At 44.6% G+C, this 23,872-nt stretch overlaps 1 protein-coding gene across 1 annotated transcript; it reads right to left on the bottom strand.

Annotated features, from left to right (window-relative positions):
- Positions 1 to 4,574: 4,574 nt before the first annotated feature.
- LOC143292090 (uncharacterized) lies at positions 4,575 to 22,267 on the bottom strand. The gene is made up of 3 exons (XM_076602272.1): positions 22,109 to 22,267; positions 11,660 to 13,253; positions 4,575 to 6,185 (listed from the first exon to the last, which is right to left on the bottom strand). Exons 2-3 carry the CDS (start codon positions 12,881 to 12,883, stop codon positions 5,742 to 5,744), a joined length of 1,668 nt encoding a protein of 555 aa, XP_076458387.1. The 5' UTR covers positions 12,884 to 13,253; positions 22,109 to 22,267; the 3' UTR covers positions 4,575 to 5,741.
- Between the last annotated feature and the right edge of the window lie 1,605 nt (positions 22,268 to 23,872).

Raw genomic sequence — 23,872 nt, 5'->3', positions numbered from 1 at the left:
GCTTATCTGTCGGTGTGTGTCCTCATATGGGAGAAGAGGCCGATTCTGGATGCACAGCACTTCCCACAGGTGTTGCAAGGGAAAACGTCTCCAGAAGTTGAGTCCTGCTTCCTTCGCTCACGCTTCCCCTTAGTGGCCAGCGTTCACTTGTTTTCAAACGTCTTTATGCCACTAGAGCACAACATCCTCCAGCGAGAGCGGTCAAGGGCATCAGTTTCACAGCAAGCAATGTCTATGTCACAGGCTTTGAGGTTTGTCTTCAAGTTGTCCTTGAAGCGCTTGCAGGGTCTTCCAAGTTCGCGGTGGCCTTCCTTCAGCTGGCCATACAAAAGCATCTTCGGGATCCTGCTGTCTGTCATGCGGACAACGTATCCAGCGTAGCTGGCACTGGATCAGCAGGCTTTCGATGCTGGGCAGGCCGCTCCTCTCTAGGACCTGGAGGTTGGAGACCCTGTCTTGCCACTTTATGCCGAGAATCTTTCATAGGCATCTCTGGTGAAACTGCTCAACAGTACAACAAGGTGGTCAGCACAACAGCTCTGTAGGTTTTGATTTTGGTGCTGAGCCTGATGCCTTTGTTGTTCCACAGCTTCTTGTTGAGTCTGCCAAAGGCGGAGCTGGCCTTGGCGATGCGCAGCGTCACTTCTGCATCAAGGGCTCCGTTGCTGCATAGGGTGCTGCCCAGGAGGTAAAACTTGTCGACTGACTTGATCTCTGTGTCATCGACCTTGATTGCAGGTGGGGGGCAGGCACTGGCGTTCTGTGAGCTAGCTGGTTGATACATGGACTCGGTCTTGCTGAGGCTGATGGTGAGTCCAAAGCGCTTGCAGGAGGTTGAGAACCTGTCCATAATGAACTGCATGTCCTCATGGGTGTGTGCAGCAAGCAAACATTGCCCCAAACACCCTGGACCTAGCGTGGAGTCGCCGCAAGTTGAAAAGATTGCCATCTGTGCGAAACTGAATGTAGATGCCCCGGTCACAGTCTTGGAAGGCGTCAATCAGCATGATAGAGAAGAGAATGGAAAACAGTGTGGGTGCCAGGACGCAGCCCTGCTTCACTCCATTTACCACAGGGAACGGATCTGACATGTCAGTATTTTCCTGTACTCTCGCTTGCATGCCATCATGGAATGACGCAATCAGCTGGATTAGGGTCTCTGGGCAGCCGAACTTTAGGAGGATCTTCCACAGACCACGGCGGTTCACCGTGTCGAAGGCCTTAGTCAGGTCTACAAAGACCACGTGGAGCTCCTTGTTCTGCTCACGGCACTTCTCTTGCATCTGGCGTACGGCAAACACCATGTCACATGTTCCCCTGCCTGAGCGGAAGCCGCACTGTGCTTCAGGGATGACAGTGTTGGAGACATGGTCAACCAGTCTGTTCAGTATGATGCGGGCGAAGATCTTGCCAGCGATGCAGCACGTCTTTGGTGATGGGGAGGCGGTGGATGTTCAGCTTCCTAGGGGGCTTCTGCCTGACTGGCTGGAGCTTGCGTGCAACTCCGATGTTACTGCGTGCAAGGCGATGGTCCGACCAACAGACTGTTCCTCTTATGCAGCGTGTACTTGAAACATCACCTCTGTCCCTCTGCCGGACAATCACATAGTCCAGCATGTGCCACTGCTTGGAGCGGGGGTGCATCCATATGTTCTTGTACTTGTCCGCTTGTTGGAAGAGGGTGTTGGTGATGGTCAGTCCATGCTGCGCGCAGAGCGAGAGCAAAAACAGTCCGTTGGAGTTGCACTTGCCAGTGCCGTGCTGTCCTAGGACTTTTGGCCACGAGGAGAAGTCCACGCCGACGCGGGCATTGAAATCCCCAAGGATAATTAGCCTGTCCTTTCTGTCTACCGCTGAAATGGTGCGGCTGAGCTTCTCGTAAAAGGCTTCTTTGATGTCATCAGGGTTGGTCATCGTCAGGACACAGCAGCTGATAACTCTGGCGAAGCGATCCTCGGACAGCTTCAGACGCAGGGTCATCAGCCTATCGTTTATCCCACGTGGAAGGCTGTCAAGCTGTCGTGCAAGTTTGGTTTGTATGGCAAAACCCATGCCTGATGTTCTTGAGGTGCCTTCTGGCTTCCCAGTGCAGCAGAAGGTGTAGCTCCCTCCAACTTCCTCCAGCTGGGTTTCACCGGCAAACCTGGTTTCGCTCAGGGCTGCTATGTCCACCTGGAAGCGATCTAGCATTCAAGCAATGAGTGCTGTGCGCCTTTCTGGTCTGTCGTCTCTGTCCCAAAGGGTGCGAACATTCCAGGCACCCAGAGTAAGGGCATGACTCCTGGTTCTTTTCTTCTGTTGTTTTCGACCGGTAGTGTTGGATGTCCAAGTAGGTGCAGTTTCCTACTAGGTACTAGGTGAGGCAGGCTTTGTTTAGGGATCCTTTTATCTCCCCTTCCCCGTGTGGGTCTGCTAATTCTTCATCAAGATCAAAATCTCTGTTCAGTCTTTAGGATATCGTCTTATCATGCACGGAATATGATATATCTAATAAACAGTGGGTTAAAAAGACACGCACACATGAGCAAATTAACATAAATCTATCTACATCACTCCCTAGGTGTGTGTGTCCTACTCTCACCATCTCCCCCACCCCCTTTCCTACTCTCACTCCCACCATCTCCCCCCTGTCCTACTCTCACTATCCCCCCCTTGTCCTACTCTCACTCCCACCATCTCCCCCCTGCCCTACTCTCACTCCCACCATCTCTCCACTCTCCCCCCATTCCAACCCCCTCCCCTATTTTCCTCCTATTCTACTCCCCCAAAACCTTTCCCCATCCACTCCAACCCCCTATCCTACTCTCTCTCCCTTCCTCCACTGCCTAACCTCTTCCATCTGACCTGTCACACAGTGCACAAAACAAAATAAATAAATAAATAAAAATTTAGAAAAAGGAAGAAAGACCACACATTTTCCTCCAAAGAACAGAGGAGTAGAGTTATTGGGTGTGATCCCCACAGAGATATATATATAAATAAGGTATAATAATAAATATATAAATAAGATAATTATGCAAGAATTTTTTTTTTCGCGGGGGGGGGGGGGGGGATAAAAGGGCGAAAAAAGCAACAAAATATGACAATCATGCCAAATAAAATTATGCAAGAACATTATATGAAATGAATATGGGGCTTTAGTATCATTGATAAAGCAGTAAAGATGGGGAAGTTAAAAGAAATCCCCAAAGGAAATATGCTAAAATTTTGCAGTGGATACACCAGGATATTATGAGTATTTTAGTTTGGTTGGGTGGCATTGTAGCGGGAAAAATGTTGGCCAAATTTAGTTCTGAGTTAGGGCGATCTCTGCGGGGATCACACTCTATAACTCTACTCCTCCGTTCTTTGGAGGAAAATGTGTGGTCTTTCTTCCCTTTTTTTTTTGTTTTTGTTTTGTTTGTTTGTTTTATGTTTGTGGGTGAATAGGTCATTTGGAAGGTAAGTCAGTGGAGTGAGAGTAAGACAGGGAGGATATTGGGTGGAGAATGGGGGGACAGGGTTAGGGAGAGTATGGGGGGAGAAGGATGTAGGTGGTGGTGGGGTAATTAGTGGGGAGGGATGAGGAGGTGTAGAGGGCACATGGAGGGGACAGGGTTAGAGAGAGGAGGAAAGAGATGGGGGAGGGACAGGGTGGAACAATGGGGGAAAAGGTAGGATGGCAGAGTAGGATAGGGATGACAGGGGAAAGTGGGGGGAGGAAAGTAGGAGGTGATTGTTCTGAAGCAAACAGCTGCAGACACTTCGCAACAGTAAAAAGGGCGACCTATTTTCCTCCAAAGTATTCGTTGCTAACACTGTCCCCCTATTTTCCTCCTATCCCCCCCCCCCTATTTTACTCCTATCCTACTCCCCCCAAACCTTCCCCCATCCTACCCTGCCAACCCCCCCTATCCTACACTCTCTTCCCCACTTCCCTGATTAGTCAAGTTCGATTACTATTATCATTAGCATTTCGTTCTAAGGATGTTTTATTGTAATCTCAATTTTTAAGCAAAATTTCACCAATTATAATTATCCAACACACACACACACACACACACACACGTGTGTACGGGGGAGTATCGACACGGGGGAGTATTGACACAGAGGAGTATCGACACGGGGGAGTATCGACACGCTCCCTGTGTGTGCGTGCTTACATGCATACGCATGTGTGTGTTGGTGAGTGGTGTGTATAGCTGCCTTTGTTCTCTTATAACTAAGTTGCATAAAGCCAGGTTTGCGCCCAAGCACTTGTTTTTCCATTTGAATTACTGCATTATTACGTCTTTTGAAATATTCATATCGTGTGTGTGTGTGTGTGTACGCGAGCGCGCAGGGAAAACACCTCCAAGTATTTCATGTACTGATCAACCATTTTGTCCCACTTCACCAACACGGACAGACAGAAAGATAGACAAACTGAGGGAGAAAGATAGAGATGGGGGAGGGAGGCGTTGTGCACAGTTGTGTGACAACATTTCAACACAACACAGATACTTTTCCAACGCACTCTCAAAATGCATTAATTGGTAATCACAACACCACGCACTCAGCATTGACGGTTTAATAAAAATCATGGACTATGCATATGCGAATCATAATCACATTCAATTTCACAGATTCAAATGCAGAAAAAGAATTCACCCACAGGAACCACAATATTCACAATCAATGGGGAAAAAAAAGTTTCAAGAGAGAGATGGGGGGAAGAGGCTAGTCAGAAAAAATAAATACATGAATGAAATTAATCATGTTTTGAAGTTAGATCATTTTTTAAAGTTAAAATAAGCTTATATCTTTAGTCAGCTAATCAGTCGCATTCCAAATAAAAACAGAACAATAGAAAATTAACGAAAAAGTCGTAATATAAAAAAAAAAAATAAACACATCGAGGAAAATTAAATTGTCCACAGATTTCAACATTCAGCCAAAACAGTCAAGTAACCAATCAATCAATTTCTGACTAGTGGTCATTCTGTCTCTGACAGTCACTGACATGACATTCAATGAAAAATAAGTGCCGGTGATTATAAGACAACAGCTATGTGCTTTGTTTTTCGATTTCCTTTCGACACATTGCCTTTTTGCCTTATAACTACCGTTTTCCCCCCTCATCGCTCAAACAATGAACAATAACAACAATCACACACACACACACACACACACACACACACACACACACACACACACACAGACGCCTTCTTACATATGCCCCTAACTTAAAAGGGGAGGAGCTATTCAATGATCACAATCTAAATCAGTGTATGTCAAACTCATTATTTACCTGGAGTCTTTTTCATTTAATGAAATGAGTGAGTTGCGTGCACATTCAGTTCGTGAGGTTAGGGGTGGGGGTGGAGGAGGGTTCTGCAAATAAATAGTAAGGATTCAAAAACTAGTTCTACTGCTATCAGCCAAAAAAAAAAAATTTTTTTAAGCAACAATATTCTGAAGAACTCTCTCTCTCTCTCTCTCTCTCTCTCTCTCTCTCTCTCTCTCCCTCTCTTGATCAAAACAAACATCCTGGACCAGAAACCTTTATAGAACATCGGCATGATAACACAAACATTTGTCAGAGGAAGCTGTTTTTGTTTTTTTTGTTTTTTTCAAGGAACAAACAACTGTCAGGGGGGGAATAAAATAATTAGGAGTGGTGGATGGAGTTGGGGGGCGGGGAGGGGGGTGAGGAAGTAAGGGCATTCAAATCCTACAGTCACAAAAATACAAAATACACTAAACAGCATGGATCATAAACACTATTCAACCAGCTCCTCTTCAGATACCCACGATGCCTGCTTCGGACTGGAAGTCACCATGCGAGCCCTTTTCATGGCCGATTTGTCCTTGGAGTAGCCGTTCTTGGTCCGCTGGAATTTCACCCTGGCGTTGAGCCACCGGGAATCCACAAAGTCATACATCTGCTTCCGCAAGGTGGCGTTCAGCTGTTGGAACTTGGTGGAGGGGGTGGAGGAGAGGGTGGAGGATTGGTTGCTGCCCCTGCTGCACGGTCTGGAAGGACGGGCTTTGGGCGGACAGGACAGGGGACGTCGACTGGACTGACAAGCCTGGAACTCTTTATCCAGCAGGACCTCGAAGGCTTTCTCCACGGCCGCGGAGGAAGGGCGGAGCACTTTGTCTTCGGGGGTCCTTTTGCTGTACGTGTTGTACATCTCCCTGTAGGCGTTCACTCGTGACTTCACCTGCAACAAGGTGAACATTTTTTGTAATTTTTTTTTTTTAACCAAAAAATGTATATGTATACAAAATGAAACTTCACCAGCTGTGTTGAAAATACCGTCATAAGGTGTCTTTCAGCTTGTTACATAGTGAACCAACATCATCAGTCAGAACACCGTCATAATTTATTATCTTTCAGCTTATTACAACACAGTCTGATAGAACACCGTCATAAGGTATCTTTCAGCTTGTTACATAGTGAACCAACACCATCTGTTGGAACATAAGGTATCTTTCAGCTTGTTACATAGTGAACCAGCACCATCTGTTGGAACACCGTCATAAGGTATCTTTCAGCTTGTTACATAGTGAACCAACACCATCTGTTGGAACATCGTCATAAGGTATCTTTCAGCTTGTTACATAGTGAACCAACACCATCAGTTAGAACACCGTCATAAGGTATCTTTCAGCTTGTTACATAGTGAACCAATACCATCAGTTAGAACACCGTCATAAGGTATCTTTCAGCTTGTTACGTAGTGAACCAGCACCATCAGTTAGAACACCGTCATAAGGTATCTTTCAGCTTGTTACGTAGTGAAGCAACACCATCTGTTAGAACAACGTCATAAGGTATCTTTCAGCTTGTTACGTAGTGAAGCAACACCATCAGTTAGAACACCGTCATAAGGTACCTTTCAGCTTGTTACGTAGTGAAGCAACACCATCAGTTAGAACACCGTCATAAGGTACCTTTCAGCTTGTTACATAGTGAACCAGCACCATCAGTTAGAACACCGTTATATGGTGTCTTTCAGCTTGTTACACAGTGAACCACCACCATCAGTTAGAACACCGTCATAAGGTATCTTTCAGCTTGTTACACAGTGAACCACCACCATCAGTTAGAACACCGTCATAAGGTGTCTTTCAGCTTGTTACATAGTGAACCAATACCATCAGTTAGAACACCGTCATAAGGTGTCTTTCAGCTTATTACGTAGTGAAGCAACACCATCAGTTGGAACATAAGGTATCTTTCAGCTTGTTACGTAGTGAAGCAACACCATCAGTTAGAACACCGTCATAAGGTGTCTTTCAGCTTATTACGTAGTGAAGCAACACCATCAGTTGGAACATAAGGTATCTTTCAGCTTGTTACATAGTGAACCAGCACCATCTGTTGGAACATAAGGTATCTTTCAGCTTGTTACATAGTGAACCAGCACCATCAGTTAGAACACCGTCATAAGGTGTCTTTCAGCTTGTTACGTAGTGAAGCAACACCATCAGTTGGAACATAAGGTATCTTTCAGCTTGTTACATAGTGAACCAGCACCATCTGTTGGAACATAAGGTATCTTTCAGCTTGTTACATAGTGAACCAGCACCATCAGTTGGAACATAAGGTATCTTTCAGCTTGTTACATAGTGAACCAGCACCATCAGTTAGAACACCGTCATAAGGTATCTTTCAGCTTGTTACACAGTGAACCAACACCATCTGTTGGAACACCGTCATAAGGTATCTTTCAGCTTGTTACATAGTGAACCAACACCATCAGTTAGAACACCGTCATAAGGTATCTTTCAGCTTGTTACATAGTGAACCAATACCATCAGTTAGAACACCGTCATAAGGTACCTTTCAGCTTGTTACGTAGTGAAGCAACACCATCAGTTAGAACACCGTCATAAGGTATCTTTCAGCTTGTTACATAGTGAACCAGCACCATCAGTTAGAACACCGTTATATGGTGTCTTTCAGCTTGTTACACAGTGAACCACCACCATCAGTTAGAACACCGTCATAAGGTATCTTTCAGCTTGTTACACAGTGAACCACCACCATCAGTTAGAACACCGTCATAAGGTATCTTTCAGCTTGTTACATAGTGAACCAGCACCATCTGTTGGAACACCGTCATAAGGTATCTTTAAGCTTGTTACATAGTGAACCAATACCATCAGTTAGAACATCGTCATAAGGTATCTTTCAGCTTGTTACATAGTGAACCAGCACCATCTGTTAGAACACCGTCATAAGGTATCTGTCAGCTTGTTATATATTGAGCCAACACCATCTATTAGAACACCGTCAAAAGCTTTAAACGTGTTACAACTTGTTACATAGTGAACCAATACCATCAGTTAGAACACCGTCATAAGGTATCTTTCAGCTTGTTACATAGTGAACCAGCACCATCTGTTGGAACACCGTCATAAGGTATCTTTAAGCTTGTTATATAGTGAACCAACACCATCTGTTAGAACACCGTCAAAAGCTTTAAACTTGTTACAACGTGAACCTGCAAAACACTTGCTAGGACACCCTCGTGAAGTTTAACCCCTTGACTGGTGAACGTTGGTGAAAATGATATGAATGTGGCACTGCATTGAAGTGCAGTTAATGTGTGTGTGTGTGTGTGTGTGTGTGTGTGTGCGTGCGTGATTCTGCATAGCAATGGTAATGAAATACCAAGGACAAAAAGTCAAACTAGATCACGGTGATTGACATCCTGACCAGTACGTTTTCTATTATCTCAGTGTGGTGCCAGCCCGTCAATGTTGAGCCTACCTGTCAGCAGCAGTCGTGGGATTAAGTGTGTAACAAGGTGAACCTACGACAACCGCTTGAATACAATCATAAGCTTTGTGTTGTGCTGTGTTGTGTTGTCATGTGTTGTGTTGTGTCTGATTGCATTGGACTGTGTTGTTGTTCATGTCTCGTTGTTGTTTAATGTTTTAGATATTTTTCGTCCATAAGTAGACCCATGTTTGAATCAACAAATTGCGCAATACCAATGGCTGCAAATGGACAACGGTTTTCAGTTCCTTCTCTTCGCAGATGATCATATAACCTTGCTAAGTGCTGAACGAAAATTCATCAGTTAAATGGTTGAAAATACCCTACAATGCTTCGATGACCTAATAAACAGGATGTAGAAGTTCTGCAACTGTGAGAAGTCTTTCACTACCTTTTTGATTAAGGTGGTTATATTTTACAACTGTGACAATTCTTTCAATGGTCAATACTTATCGCCTAGACATCACTTTGAAGTGCAAGAATGTGCAGGTATCGTGAATATTATACACAGAAACTATCTTATGCCAGCACCTTCTTTAATAACTATATTTACACCTGCCTGTATGTCTAGTACTTATGCTCGTATTACAGGCATCTGAACATTTTTTCATGTTTGTCAGATTTGCGTGTATTGTTTGCAAACCAGTGTAACTGAGATGGCTCTCGTAACATAGATTATTTAGACTGGACGGAAAACTGTTGAATTGTCGGGTAAAAACCGATTGTCTCGAAATGGGCCATTCTTTTTTCTTTTTTTTTAAATGTCAGGTTTTTGTTACGGTAATATTAAACTTTAATTTGATATTTTCACACCTTTGAGGGAATGATATGGTGTCTGGCGAATGCGTTGTCAAACCGGGATAGCAAACAGACAACTGACATAAGTTATTTATAAGTGCACGCACATCCAAGATAATATTTCTGCGAGCACAAGCACATGTACGAAGAAAAAGAAACAAAGGCTGAAAAGTGAAGAACAGACATGACGAATTAGTCACATGGTGCAAACACACACACACACACACACACACACACACACACACACACACACACACACACACACACAGACTGACTCGCACATCCATACACACGCATACACATCTGTATATACACGCGCCCGCGCACAATGGTTCACATACACGTACTCTTTAATTTAAACACCCATGCCCACGAGCCACTACTTAAAACCCCAAGATAGCCTCCCTCCCCTGCCCCTTCGTTGTTTTTTCAGGTTTTTTTGGTAGGGGGGCAGGGGGCGGGGGGGTCGAGGGCGGTGGGGAGGGGGGAGGGGTTCTTGTTTTTTCAGTCTAGAATTATGCATGCGTGTGACTGACTGGTGTGAAAGCGCTTTGATTTGTCTCTGCACAAGATTCAGCGCTATATAAATACTAATTATTATCATTATTATTACTGTACACTACCTCGCCCGAGCCTCACAACCCACTATCACTAAAAAGTGGAAATACATTGAACTGAAGACTGCCACAACTACTACTATCTGTGGTACTGTTACTACTACTGCTACTGCTGCATATGCTACTACTGAACCACACTAACGCACGCGCTCATGCACACACACAAACGTACTCGCGCACTCACGCACATACACGAACGCACGCGCGCACACACACACACACACACGCGCGCGCACACACACACACACACACACACACACACATTGCTCCCGACCTCATTTACTGATTACATATATAGAAGTGGTTACGATTCAGTGCTTCTTATTCTGACGATTGAGTCACGCTGCATACACTGAACCTATAATTCTGTCTATAATTGGCTGGTGTTGGAAGGGTGGTGATCACTGCATCTGTGGTCGTTTTCTGCTGGCATGTTGGATTCCAACTAATCTGTAAAATTTAGTTAGTTAGTATGTACACGCGTGTTTCTTTCTTTTTGTCTATGTTTATTGATTTATTCAGGCGTTTATTTATTCATCCAGTGTGCGTTTATTTATCTATTTATTTATTCATCATTTGTTTATGCGTTTGTTTCTGCATTTATTTGTGCGTTAATGCGTTTATTCATATATTGATTTGCTTTTGTTTCTTGTATTAGTGTTTACACTTTTATCTCATTGTTCTTTGTTTTATCTTTTTTTTTCTTTTTTTTTGTCTCTACAGGTCTAAAGACCTATTGTCAACAGGTGAGGCTGCAAGTTGCAATAATTATGGATGCCATGTCATGCCTCCGGTGTGAGGGTAGGGGTGTAGTACGCGTGCGCGCGTGTTTGTTTGAAATATATGGCGAAACATTTTACACAGTATTGCAGGTGTATCTTTTTTTTTTATAAGTTTTTTTCATTTTTTTAACCTTACCTCTTCCTTTGTCATGATGACTGCGTACAGAGACGGCATTTGGCAATAAATTGATTAGTAATTGACCGGCGTGCACAGACGAAATCCTGAATTGATGCAATGCTGGGTGTGTCAGTTCACACACGCGCACGTGCACGCGCGCCCACGCACACACACACACACACACACACACACACATGCGAGGGGGCGCACCAGCACACACTGACCCTAAACGCGAATGCTTCTTCCCCAGTGAAATAGAGAGATTGTATTGTATTGTATGATAGTCAGTCGTGTCCGACTTTGACCATCAGAACAGCAGAAGAGGCAACTGCTGTCCCGACTATCTGGGCTATACTTTGATTATAGTTGAGAGTGGCTTGCCCAAGTTACATCCCCACTCTCTCGGCCAAGAGGGTTATAGGACAGTCGGCGTTGGGATGGTTCCCAAAGGCCAGCTAGCCCCCAAGGCTGCTGCACTAAGACCCAGTGTAATCTTGCCTCGTGGTTTAAAAGTCATAGTCCTATAGGGAGATAATGTGTGTGAGACCAACCTTTAAGAGAAAGTTTGGTTGGATTTTTTTAATCTACCAACCTGGGTGGGGGTGAGCGTGGTCCTGGCAGACCCTTGACTCAGACGGATCGGGGTGTTGAGGTCGGTGACTGTCGAGTCCTCGGGGCCGCCCTCCTCCCCCTCCCCCTCACTCTCCCTGGCCTGGCTGGGAGGGGGCAGGGGGGACTTGGAAGGGGGCAGGATCATGGACTCCTGAGTGTCGATCACCCGCACGGGTCGGTACCTCATGTTCATCCTGCAGTCGTCCACAGAGAGCACGTTGAGGATGCTGTTGGAGATGGAGCGGTCGGTGATGGTGGGTCTGTACTGGCACTCTGCCGTCAGTCGGTCTTCGGCCTCTTCCCCGCCGGCTTTCCCTTGTTGGAGGTCAGGGACCTTTTCGTCAGCCGCTACGCATTGAGTGCCTCTGCTTTTGAAAGCACCTTCACTCTCACAGTCCGTGTAGAAGCTGTTCTCAGCTGTTTCTGTGGCGCCCTCAGTTTCCGGATCCTCAGCCTTCTCAGCCGGGGCGATGTTAACGGTGACGTCTATGATCTTGGGACCGTTGAGTTTCTCGGAGACTGACGCTGCAGAAGCTTTCCTCTGCGACGATCCTTCTTGACACACCTCCATGCGGTTGTCTTCGTTCTTCACCAGGTAGTCCGGTATGTCCACCAGCAGGTTTTCGGGAGGGGCAGGAGGAGGGACTGAAGGGTACAGCATGGGTCTGTTGATGGTCCACCCCGTGGACAGCTTCCTTTTGAACTCGGGCTGGATGTGCAGTTGGACGGTCCTCCTCTCCTGAACGTAGTGGCCGTCAGTGTCGTTCACCCTGGCTGCCAGGGCCGTGTTCTTCTCGTCCTCCACGTAGCGGGCATGGCTCCCAGGGCGGGGTTTGACCCCTGCTTTACCACTCAGTACGGCCCCCTTCACCTCGTCGTCCTTCTTGCCGGGCCTCGTCCACAGGGTGGCCGGGGTGTGGATGGACCGTGTCTTGGACGTGGATTTGTTGGGTGGGAACATGGCCTCGGAGTACTTGCATTTCCGGAACAGCTGGGGCGGCTCCGGCTCCGGCGGCTTGATGAAGAGCCGGTTGACCTCGGCGCACCACTTGCCGATGGAGTCGTACTTGTCTGCTGTGAGGTGGGGCTGCTTGGTCTTGTGGAGGGGGTCTGCCGAGGGTTTGGGGTTGCCCTGAGGAGGTCTGTGTTTCTGGGCGCACCAGTCCGTCAGCTTGGTGTGGTGGGCCAGAGTGGCGCCGTTCATGGTGCGGACAGACGTCTTAGGCTGGCTATTTGGCTGGGTTGGCTAGGCTGGTTTGCTTGGTTGTCTGGCTGGCTGGTTGACTGGTTTGAATGGATGGATGTGTGGCTAGGCTGGTTTGCCAGGTTGTATGGCTGGCTGGCTAGTTGGCTGGGTTGGATGGCTGGTTGGCTAGGTTGGATGGCTAGCTATGTTGGTTGGCTAGGTTGAATGGCTGGTTGGTCGGCTGGGTTGGCTGACTGGCTAGGTTGGTTGGTTGACTAGGTTGAGTGGCTGGCTAGGCTGGCTGAACACGTCTGCCTGTCGGTCTGTCGGTATTGGAATCATGGGTTCATATCGCTTCGTTTCAGGGCTGTGTCACTGGATCTCTCTCCTGCAATGCACGCGTGAAAATTGTTAGTGGGTGTCTGCAACCTGCGCATGAACGCATGTTGTGTTTGCACGTGAATACCCCCCCCCCCACCCCCACCCTCCCTTGCCTGCTCCACCTCCCCTTCTACTCTCTATCTGCCTCTTCCCCCCCCTCCCCCCCTCCTCCACATATTTCATCGATGTACCTCTCGTGCTTTTATCGATACTGAAGTCGTCCATGTGAATTAATTAATCACACAAACGGACGCGCGCGCGCACACACACACACGCACACACACACACACACACACACACACACACACACACACACACACACACACCAAAACAAATGTACATTTTATAGTTCTTTCTGTCTTTTATAACACATTAAACCTCAGTCTTACGCCTTTCTCAAAACTCCACTCCCTTGAACAACCAGACCAAAACCATCCAATAGCACTATCCACTTTTGTCACCAAGCTCTGTTTTGTTCCTAGCCAACGGCGGCTCTTCACTGCACACACACACACACACACACACACAACACACACACACACACACACACACACACACACACACACACACACACACACACACAAACATACACACAAACCAACCAAACTTAATCTAGATCAAAATCATTCAATACCATACCCACTTTTGTCACACAGATTTCTATTAATTTTTTTTTTTTTTTTTTTTTTATTCATACCCAACGGCGACGTTTTTCTCGCTGCCAAATGCCTGTATGTGAGGAAATCAATCAATATGTAACTGCCGTTGATCGGAATCTCTTTATAAACGCGTTAGCTTGATCTCCCACGGTGCAGAGTGGTCAATCAATTAATTGTGAAAAAATTAGTCTCAGAGCCTTTCAACTTTCAGAACAAACCGAAAATATGTTTTGAATTAGCGTGTGTTTTCTATGGTTTGATGTCCTTAAGCTTTGTCGATTTCTTTTTTTCTTTTTTCTTTTTTTTTTTTCGGGGGGTTGGGGTGGGGGTTGGGGGGGCATTCTGTCTCTCGCTCTCTCTCTCTCTTTGCCTACGCACGTGTGCACGTGTGTGTGTGTGTGTGTGTGTGTTTGTGTGTGTGTGTGTGTGTGTGTGTGTGTGTGTGTGTGTGTGTGTTTGTGTGTGTGTGTGTTCAAGTGACAGGGACAAATTGAAAGGGAACGTCCCGGAGTGTGAGTTCGTGTCTATGTCCGTTTCTTTGAAGTGCTCAGTTCATTAAGCACGTTGGGTTACGCTGCTGGTCAGGTATCTGCCGCTTAATTAGCAGATGTGATGTAGCCGGGCGTATATATATGGATTCAGTTTCCGAACGCATTAACGCCTCCTCAGTTGAGTAGTTTAACTGAACTGAACTAAAAGTCAACAGAATCAAAGTGTACGAGGAGAGTGAGAGAAACGCGTGGTTTAATTAAGGTGGCAATCCTCGATCGATTTAACTATTTGCGCAATAAACTAGAAAATTCACTTTCAATCACAGATTTTACAATCAATCGAAATATCAAATCGACTGAATGACTGTCCACAGTTAGTAAAAACTGCTCCTTTTTTTTTTCCCTTTTCCCCCTTTTTTTTCCTCCCCCCCCCCCCCCCCCCACCCCCCCCCTTTTTTTCCTTTTCCCCCCCCTTTTTTCCTTTTTTTTTTCAAGAATAAAACGGTAGTACGCCTATAAGAAATCACTCATTTTTGTGTCATTCTTCCCAACCTTAAACTATGGTAGAACTTAAATATCAAATCAATAGACTGTATTACAAAGTCTTTTGGAAGTTTCGTTTTAAGCATCGGTACGATGTTCACACACACACACACACACACACACACACACACACATAGAAACCATGCAAGCATACCTGCCAACCCAGCCAAGCCCAGTAGACGTCACCGTGCCAATTTCAAGAAAGAAAGGGGTGTCACATCATTTAACCGCACGTTGCGCCCTCTCCCTTATTTGAATAGACCAGAGCGGAAAGGGAAGGGGGGGGGGGTAAGCGAGTGTTGGCAGTTCACACACTGGCTTTCTCACAGTTCGTCGAGGGCAAACTGCGGTCAACAGATATAATTTCCCTGCTCTTTCTCCTATCGCCAGTTCATTAACCGCCTGGATTTGTTTGTGCTCGTAAACTGATTCTCAGACTTTTATTTCGTGTTATTTGTTTCGTTCGTTCGTTCGTTCGTTCGTTCATTACTTAGTTAATCAACCAGTTTTCTTTCACTTATTTTATTTTATTCTTATAAAGATATGGTTCACGTAACCTATGCTTTCGCTGGCCCTGTTCTGAATAAAGTGTCCTTCAACGAATGATATAGATTTTTTGTTGTTGTTTTTGATGTTGTTGTTGTTTGTTTGTTTTTTGGTGTTTTTGTTTTGTTGTTTTTTGTTGTTGTTGTTTTTTGTTGTTGTTTTTTTGTTTTTTTTTAAAGAAATATCGTAACTTACATCGTGAACTGTTTAATGTTTATTGTAAAGCCCTTTCAGCTCTCTTTAAGGGAGGAAACTGAACTCTCAACAAATGTCCATTAATATTATTATTATCATTATCATTATTAATTGACTTCTCGTACGGTTGTTTCACTAGGTCAAGCAAACCTTGAAGAGCTTGAACAATGCGTTTGAAAAATCGATGTTTCAGTTGGTTTGTTTGGGGTTTGTTTGTTTTTTGTTTTTTTAATTATAGTTATTCACTTCTTTTTTTTATTTTATATATACGACAGCTGTAGTTTTTCATTCCAAAAAATGAAAGAAAGGTTCTTTGCTTATGTGCGCTACTCATTATATTGACTACACTGCGGTTTGCGCGGAAATTCAGCATCATTGTATCATGCCTCTAATGAAGAAAACTGTGCAGTTTCCCGCGAGTCTCTCCCTCCGTGGACGCTGATAGGCTTCTTGAAAGAAGTGAACATTTTTTATCAGATTTGAAGGCTTTAAACTATGGAAGGTTTTTAAACTTTGAGTGGAAAGCTTAAAGCGGTGACTATTTTTTATTGGGTTTTTTTTTGTTGTTTTTTTTTTGTTTTTTTTACCCTTGACTTGTAGTAGGTATTAACGTAGCGATAGTCATGAGATGGCCTCAGTGGTCGGCGAGGCTCTAAGCACCATAATTTGATTTGATTTGATTTGAGTTCCCGCGAGCGATCTTCAACTTTTTGTACACCCTGTAAACTATGGGTGTGCGGAGGTCAAGAATATGTTCGAGAGCAGTTAAACTTTTGTCGTTTTCACCAACTACAGAATACAGAATACATTATTATCTCAACAAGAGAAATTCATATGTGGTGTAAAACAGAAAAACAATACAAGAAAATCACAGTCATTCAACATGTATATAGATGAACCATATTAAGTAGTGAACCTAGGGCAAACCATCATTACAATCAATAATCACAGTAGACAACAACAACAAGAACAGAAACCCTTAAAAAGTAATTTAGAGTAAATTATACATACACTATCGGAGCCATATACACATGCAGTAATAATCACAGTTAAAGGATTGCTACGGGCGTGCTCATTCTGACAAAATGACTTGACTGGTGAATCTGCACGTGTAGGAACGGGGATAGTTCTTTTGTGTGTGTCGGGGGGGAGGGGGGAGGGGTGCGTCAGCGTGTAGTTATGCTCTCTCTCTCTCTCTCTCTCTCTCTCTCTCTCTCTCTGTCTCTCTGGTTGTTGTTGTTCAGTGTCGTCGTCGTTGTTGGTGGTGGTGGTGGTGATGTGTGTGTGTATGTGTGTGTGTGTGTGCGCGCGCGCGCGCGTGTGTGTGCGTGCGTGCAGGCGTGCGTGCGTGCATGCATATACTTGTGTGTGTGTGTGTGTGTGTGTGATCGTGAATATGGCTTGTGTGTGCCTCTGCTGAAAAGAGACAGAAAGAGAGAGGGAGACGGAGGTTTTCGGACGGAAGGAAAGCAATTTCCGACAAGTAAATCCTGCTAGTGTTGACATGGCCATGACTGTTTATCCTTTCTTTTCCGTCCACACAATGGAGAACTGGTTGGGGCGGAATGTGTGTGTGTGTGTGTGTGTGTGTGCGCGCGCGTGTGTGTCTGTGTGTCTCTGTGTGTGTGTGTGTGTGTGTGTGTGTGTGTGTGTGTGTCTGTGTGCGTAGTGTATTCGTTGTGTGAAACTAGTAAGATAACATAGGAAAGAAAGGTCAAACTGATAGAACGTGCCAAGTGGAACTGATATACTCTTATGGGTTTCGATAATGGACATAGAACACTAATAAAGTACTTCATCATAGAACTTCCATTTCACACAACTGCTGTTTGGTAGTATGAATATCTAGGTGGGTTTGTTTGTTTTTTAAAGCGTTATTATTGTTGTTGTTTCTTGTTACTATGGTTATCAGCATCGTCATTATCATGATCGTTGTGTTTGTCGTCCTCGTCGTCGTCGTCGTCGTTGTTCTTGTTTTCTGTTGTTGTTCCTGTTAGTGTTGTTCAAAACGTGTTTTTTTCCTCCTTTCCAATCAGTTATATTTCTTTATGAATGTCGTATACGTTCTTCTATCAGTGCGTTGTTTTACTTAATACATTCTGATGTTTGGGGAGCATAGTTTTCTTTCTCTCTTACTGTCTTCTTCTCTCTTTTTTTGGTGTCGTCTTTTCTCTGTTTGTTGTTGTTGTTTGTTTGTTTGTTTGTTTTTGTAATAATAATAATAATGTACATTTATATAGCGCCCTTTCTCTCTAAGAGCTCAGGAAGAAAGAAAGAAAAATATTACAAGTTACATAAAACATTCATGACCACTCCTTCTCAACTCCCCCCCCTCCCCTCACACTCTCCCTTTCCCACTCCACATACATCCAAAGTGAGCTGACATTGGTGGTGCTGGAGAACAAGGCAGCTGTGAGCTGAGTGCTTATAGATAGGTTTTAAAAAGATGAGTTTTTAGTGATGAGCGAAAAGCAGAAATAGAATCAGATGCACGGATATGATGAAGAAGGTTTATTTTTTGTTGTTGTTGTTTTTGTTTTGTTCCTTCTGTTTCGCTGTCTGTGATTCTTTCCTTCTGTTTTGCTTCTTTTCTTTCTTTCTTTCTTTCCTTCCTTCTTTCTTTCTTTTTTTTCTTTCCTTCAGTGTTGTTTTTTTGTTGTTTTGTTGTTGTTTTTTACTTCACCCTTCTTTCTTTACTCACATCTGTCTCGCTGTGCGTATTTCTTTCTTCCTGTTTCTGTCATTCCTTGCTTTCTGTCTTTCTTTTTTCTTTCTTTCTCCACACACAATTTCTTTCTTTCTTTCTGTCTTCTGTCTGTCTTCCTTTCTTTCTTTCTTTCTTTCTTCCACCCCCCGCCCCCTCCCTTCCTTCACGCAGTCACTTTGTCAACAACAACAAAAAAATTCACAAAGCATGAAACAGATCCGGACCAAGTACGTGTGCGCATGAGACTCAGTGGGCAACATATAGCTCAGCTCACTTAGTTTCCCCGACACAGAAACGTTCATTAATTTCCGCTGTGTGAGATATTGGAAACCAAATGGATTATGCCTGTTATGAGTCCTTTTTTTTCCCTTTTGTCTCTCTTACCACTACCATGCAAATGTAAAGGGTGCAACAAGGTGTGGGGGTATGGGGGGAGGGAGAGAGTTGGGTTGGGGTGAAGGAGGGTGGGTGAGGAGGGTGCGTTTGATGCCATTTTTGTTTCCCACAGATCAAAGGCAGAGAACGAATAAGTGTTATTTCAGTGTGCGTGTTTTCTGACCAAGAGCCTAACCCCTCCCCGCCCCCACCCCCCACCCCCACCATCCCCCATCCCCCGTCATTCTTCTTCTATCTTTCTGAATCTCTTTCTTCGCCTCTCTCTCTCTCTCTCTCTCTCTCTCTCTCTCTCTATGTCTCCACCTGTATCCATCTGCCTCGGTCTCTCACTGTTTCTGTCTCTCTGTCTCTGTCATTCGGTGTGTGTGTGTGTGTGTGTGTGTGTGTGTGTGTGTGTGTGTGTGTGTGTGTGTGTCTGTGGCTCGCTCTCTCTGGCCCTCCTCCTCTTTCTCAGTGCGCGTGTGTGTGAGTGTGTGTGTGTGTGTGTGTGTGTGTGTGTGTGTGTGTGTGTGTGTGTGTGTGTGTGTGTGTGTGTGTCCCGCTTCCTTCCTCAATATGGGCATATTATTTACAAATTATCTTTCTCTAAATTTGATAGCGATACAATTCTCTGATATTCTTTTATCAAGCCTGAATTCACATCTAAATGACGTCCACCAATTACCAAATCCCAATTCGGCCCTGGAACTATGCCATACATTGTTTTCTACAAACAACATGCCTCTCTTCTAAGAGTTGAGCATTACTATAGATTTCCTTCACTAACAACCGAAATTCAGAAACACACACACACACACACACACACACACACATGCAATCTACGCGCGTGTTTGTGTTTGTGTGTGTGCGTGTGTGTGTGTGTGCGCGCGCGCGCGCGTGTATGTGTGTGTGTGTGTTTGACACTGTGTAGCTTTTAATATCTCCCCGCTTTTATTTCCAGCAGTCATCAACTCAAGCTAAACTATGGAGAGTAAACGTGCGTGTGTATGTGCGTGAATGCTGATGGGCATAAACTGGAGACCAGTACCAGTACTTTTCTTTTCTTTTCGTACCAAAGAAAAGTACCGTTTCCCTCTTCTTCCTGGCTCTCATCAAGTAGCTAGCTGCATTGTTGTTTTTCTTTGTTTCTCTGTTTCTTTTCTCTGTTTTTTTCTTCTTCTTTTTCTTCTTCTTTCTTTCTTTAAGAAACAAAAATGCATTCCCAGCGCATGCGACTGTGAGAACACAAACGCACTCTCGCACGTACGCGCGCTTCTCTACGCAAGAACTGACAGAAAAGAGTCAAAAGCGGGCAGACAGACAGAATGCAGTAAGTATGAACTGGTGGACTTTACCGAGTTAGCATATTTGAGGTCTTATTTGAAAGAAAAGAAAGGGGGGGGGGGAGACGATTTATCACTCCATGCCATCTGACAAAATAAGAATGATGCCCCGTCTGAAAGAAAATACCACGTGTTGTAGTTCAGCTGACATATTCTTACCGTACCGTATGGTTAAGCTTGTGTCGTCTGCCTACACTAGGCGTTGAGGACAACGTGTGTTAGCCTCTGTTATTATTATCATTATCCTGGGATCTGTGGAAGAGTTCTCTACATTGCCATCATTTATTATCTTATCTGTTAGCCTGCGAGAAGGAGGGAAGGGGTGATGTGTGTGTGTGTGTGTGTCTGTCTGTCTGTCTGTCTCTGTGTCTGTCTCTGTGTCTGTTTGTGTATGTCGCTGTGTCTCAGTGTGTGTATGTGCTTGTGTGCCGTGTATGTGCATGCGTGCTTATTTATCTGTCTGTGAATGTGTGTGTCTGCTTCTATGTCTGTATCTGTGTGGATTGTACGTGCGTGCGCCCATGTGTGTATGCATGTGAGTATGTGCGTACGTTAGGCCCAACACTCGGCTTGTATCACAGATTGACATAAGTTTACATTTGGGCCAACAGCAAAGTGAGAGCTGTATTATCAATGGTTAGTCTTTTGTGAAGGACTATGACTCTCAAACTAGGAGGCAAAATTGCACTGGCTCTTAGTACTACAGCCTTGTGGGCTAGTTGGCCTTTGGGAACCATCCCAACGCCGACTGTCCTAAAACCCTCTTGGCCGAGAGAGTGGGGATGTACTTGGGCAAGACACTCTCCACTATAATCAAATTCTAGCCGGAACAGCAGTTGCCTCCTCTGCTGTTCTGATGGTCATAGTCGGACACGACTGACTACCATATATATATATATATATATATATATATATATATATATATATATATATATATTTGCGTACGTATGTGTATTTGTCCTTGTAATTTGTTTGTCCATACATATGAGTACAGTACGCGTGATCGTGTATGTGCATGAGTATGTGTGCGCGCATGCGTAGGAATGCGCGCTCTTTTCGGAGAGAATATCGACGGATCAGATATAAAGATAAATATGTATGTGTTTACGAACTGGATATGTATGTGACAGAGACAGACAGACAGACAGACAGAGACAGACAGACTCGGACAGACAGACAAAGACAGAGAGACAGAGACGGAAACAGACAGAGACAGAAAGACAGCGAGAGAGACAGACGGAGTTATACACAGATGGATAATAAATATTCATTTCAGGCCATGAACCCCAATGAAGGGATGTGCGAACAGTTCACGTCATAATCGATATGAAACACGAAGAACATATAATGAATAGACACACAGACAGACAGACAGACAGAGAAATAAGGATTTATGGATCATGCTGCTGAGTCTTATGGTAACCTGATATAAATCCGTCTGTTTTAACTATCAACTTCTCGAGTGGGCGTCTAACAAAGTCGAGAGGAAGAGAGAGACAGACAGACAGACTGACAGACAGAGACAGAGACAGACAGACAGACAGACAGAGACAGACAGACAGAGACAGCCACAGAACACGTGGTACTACAAATCTGATCTTTTACACACACGCGCGCGCGCGCGCACACACACGCATGCACGCAAAATACACACACGTACACATACACATATACATACACATACACATACACTCACCCACTCACGCAAGTACAGACGCGAGACGCGCGCTCGCGCACACACACACACACGCGCGTGCGAGCGCGCGTACTGTGCGTATTTCATGCCTACAGCTCTTTTACCTTATCAGATATCACTTTTAGTGGAAAAACGTCTGAATAAAGAAAGAATGGAAGAGTTCTTGTTTCTCTGACGAATACTCTAATTCAAGAGAGAGAGAGAGAGAGAAACGAAAAGCCATGTGAAATAAAGAAAACAAGGGAAAACTTTCTTTTTTTTTTGAAAATAACTAAACACCCTTAAAATAATATATTCCCAGACTTACCTGACTTTATCGGCAACTTGAAACGACTCCGAAGCAAATGTACTTGGACAATAGTTTAAAACATGCCGGTATATACATGTGGTAACTTCTTCTCCTCCTATGCGAAGTACAAAACAAGAGAAACAAACAAAATCACACGCGGTTAAGTTCCATAATCAATCGAAGAAGAAGAAGAAGAAGAAGCACATAGCACAGCACGCGTCCTAAAGCTCCACTATACTGTGCCACACAAAATAACCACCCTGCAATCACACCTGCATCGCTTGCCAAAACTAAAAAAAAAAAAAAAAATTCCTTTTCGTCTCCTTTCTTTTACATATATTTTTTTTCGATTTCCGATTTCCTATAACATTTTGCCAGTTCTTTAGTTCATTTTCAACAGTGATTTTTTTTTCCTTTGCGGCGAACACAGACACACAGCAAATCCTTGTAAGCACACACACACACACACACACACACACACACACACACACACACACACACACCGACACTGGCTCAGTCGTCAACACAGACACACACACCACACACACACGTCAAGTAGCAGGTTTTGTCGCCTTCGTGTTCCTTTGCTTAAGTGGAATTCGATCAGGTCAACATCAAGAGACGACGGAAAGGTTAGAGAGATTATCGGGCTGAAGCAGGTGAGTGAGCGAGTGAATGAGTTGGTAGCGGTGCTTAATCTTCCCTTTTTCATTCTTCCTTCCTTCCCTTTTTTTTTTTTTTTTTTTTTCCTCCTCTCCCTTCAGCTAGAACTGGCCACTCGCGATCTGTCGACAGAGCAAGCTTGTCACAGGTTGATCGGCTTACCATTGCTGTGTGTGTGTGTATGTATTACTTGCTACACACACACCCTGTGCCTGGGCTAGCTAGGCTATTGCCTTGATCTGATTATATGGTAGGCAAGAGAGATATTGCATGTGTGAGGGAGAGAGAGAGGGGGGAAGGGTGGGGAGAGGTTGAGCGAGAGAGAGAGAAAGAGGTTTCTGTTTTGTTTGTGATCTTGAGGTGTGTGTGTTTGTGTGTGTGTTTGTTTGTTTTTCTGTCTGTCCGTCCGTCCGTCTTTTTGTCTGTCTGTCTGTCTCTGTCTCTCTTTCTTTCCGTTTCCTCTCATTCTCCTGGTCATCTCTTTGTTCCCCTCTCCCCTCCCTCTCTCCATCCCTCCCTGTTTGTCTCTCACTCTGTCTCTCTCCTTCCCCCCTCCTCTCCACCTCTCTCTCTCTCTCTCTCTCTCTCTCTGCCCACTCTCTGTCGCTCTGCTCAACTCTTCTTTCCCCCCCTCTCTCTCTCCGCTCTCCCTTCCCTCCTCTCTTTCTTTCTCTCTCAAGCTTTTCTCTGAACTCTCCCCCAATTCTATTTGGACAACGCACACGCATTATTCCATAATCGGATTTGGCTGACATGGATTGTGTCCAATCAGTCTTGCATGTGACGGTTGCAGTGTTTATTTGTTTATTCATTCATTCATTCATTTCTTTCTCTTCTTTTTATTCATTTGATAATAGTAATATACATTTATACAGCGTCCTTTCTCTCTAAGAGCTCAGGGCGCTTTACATGAAAGAAAAGGTTACAAATTACATGAATCATTCATGACCAGTCTTGTTTTTTCAAAACCCCTCCCTCCCCCTCGCCACCCCCTCCCCCCCACCCCCCACCCGCCCCCCTCGACCCCCACCACTTTCCCTCTCTCATTCGTCATGCATCCAGAGTGAGCTGGTATGGTTGCTGTTGAAGAAGGAAGTTGAGAGTGCCAAAAGATGGGTT

This window comes from Babylonia areolata, chromosome 1 (assembly GCF_041734735.1).
Source record: "Babylonia areolata isolate BAREFJ2019XMU chromosome 1, ASM4173473v1, whole genome shotgun sequence".
Classification (NCBI taxonomy): domain Eukaryota; kingdom Metazoa; phylum Mollusca; class Gastropoda; order Neogastropoda; family Buccinidae; genus Babylonia; species Babylonia areolata.
Note: the sequence above shows the minus strand (reverse complement) of the source record. Positions and strands in the feature narration are given on the sequence as shown.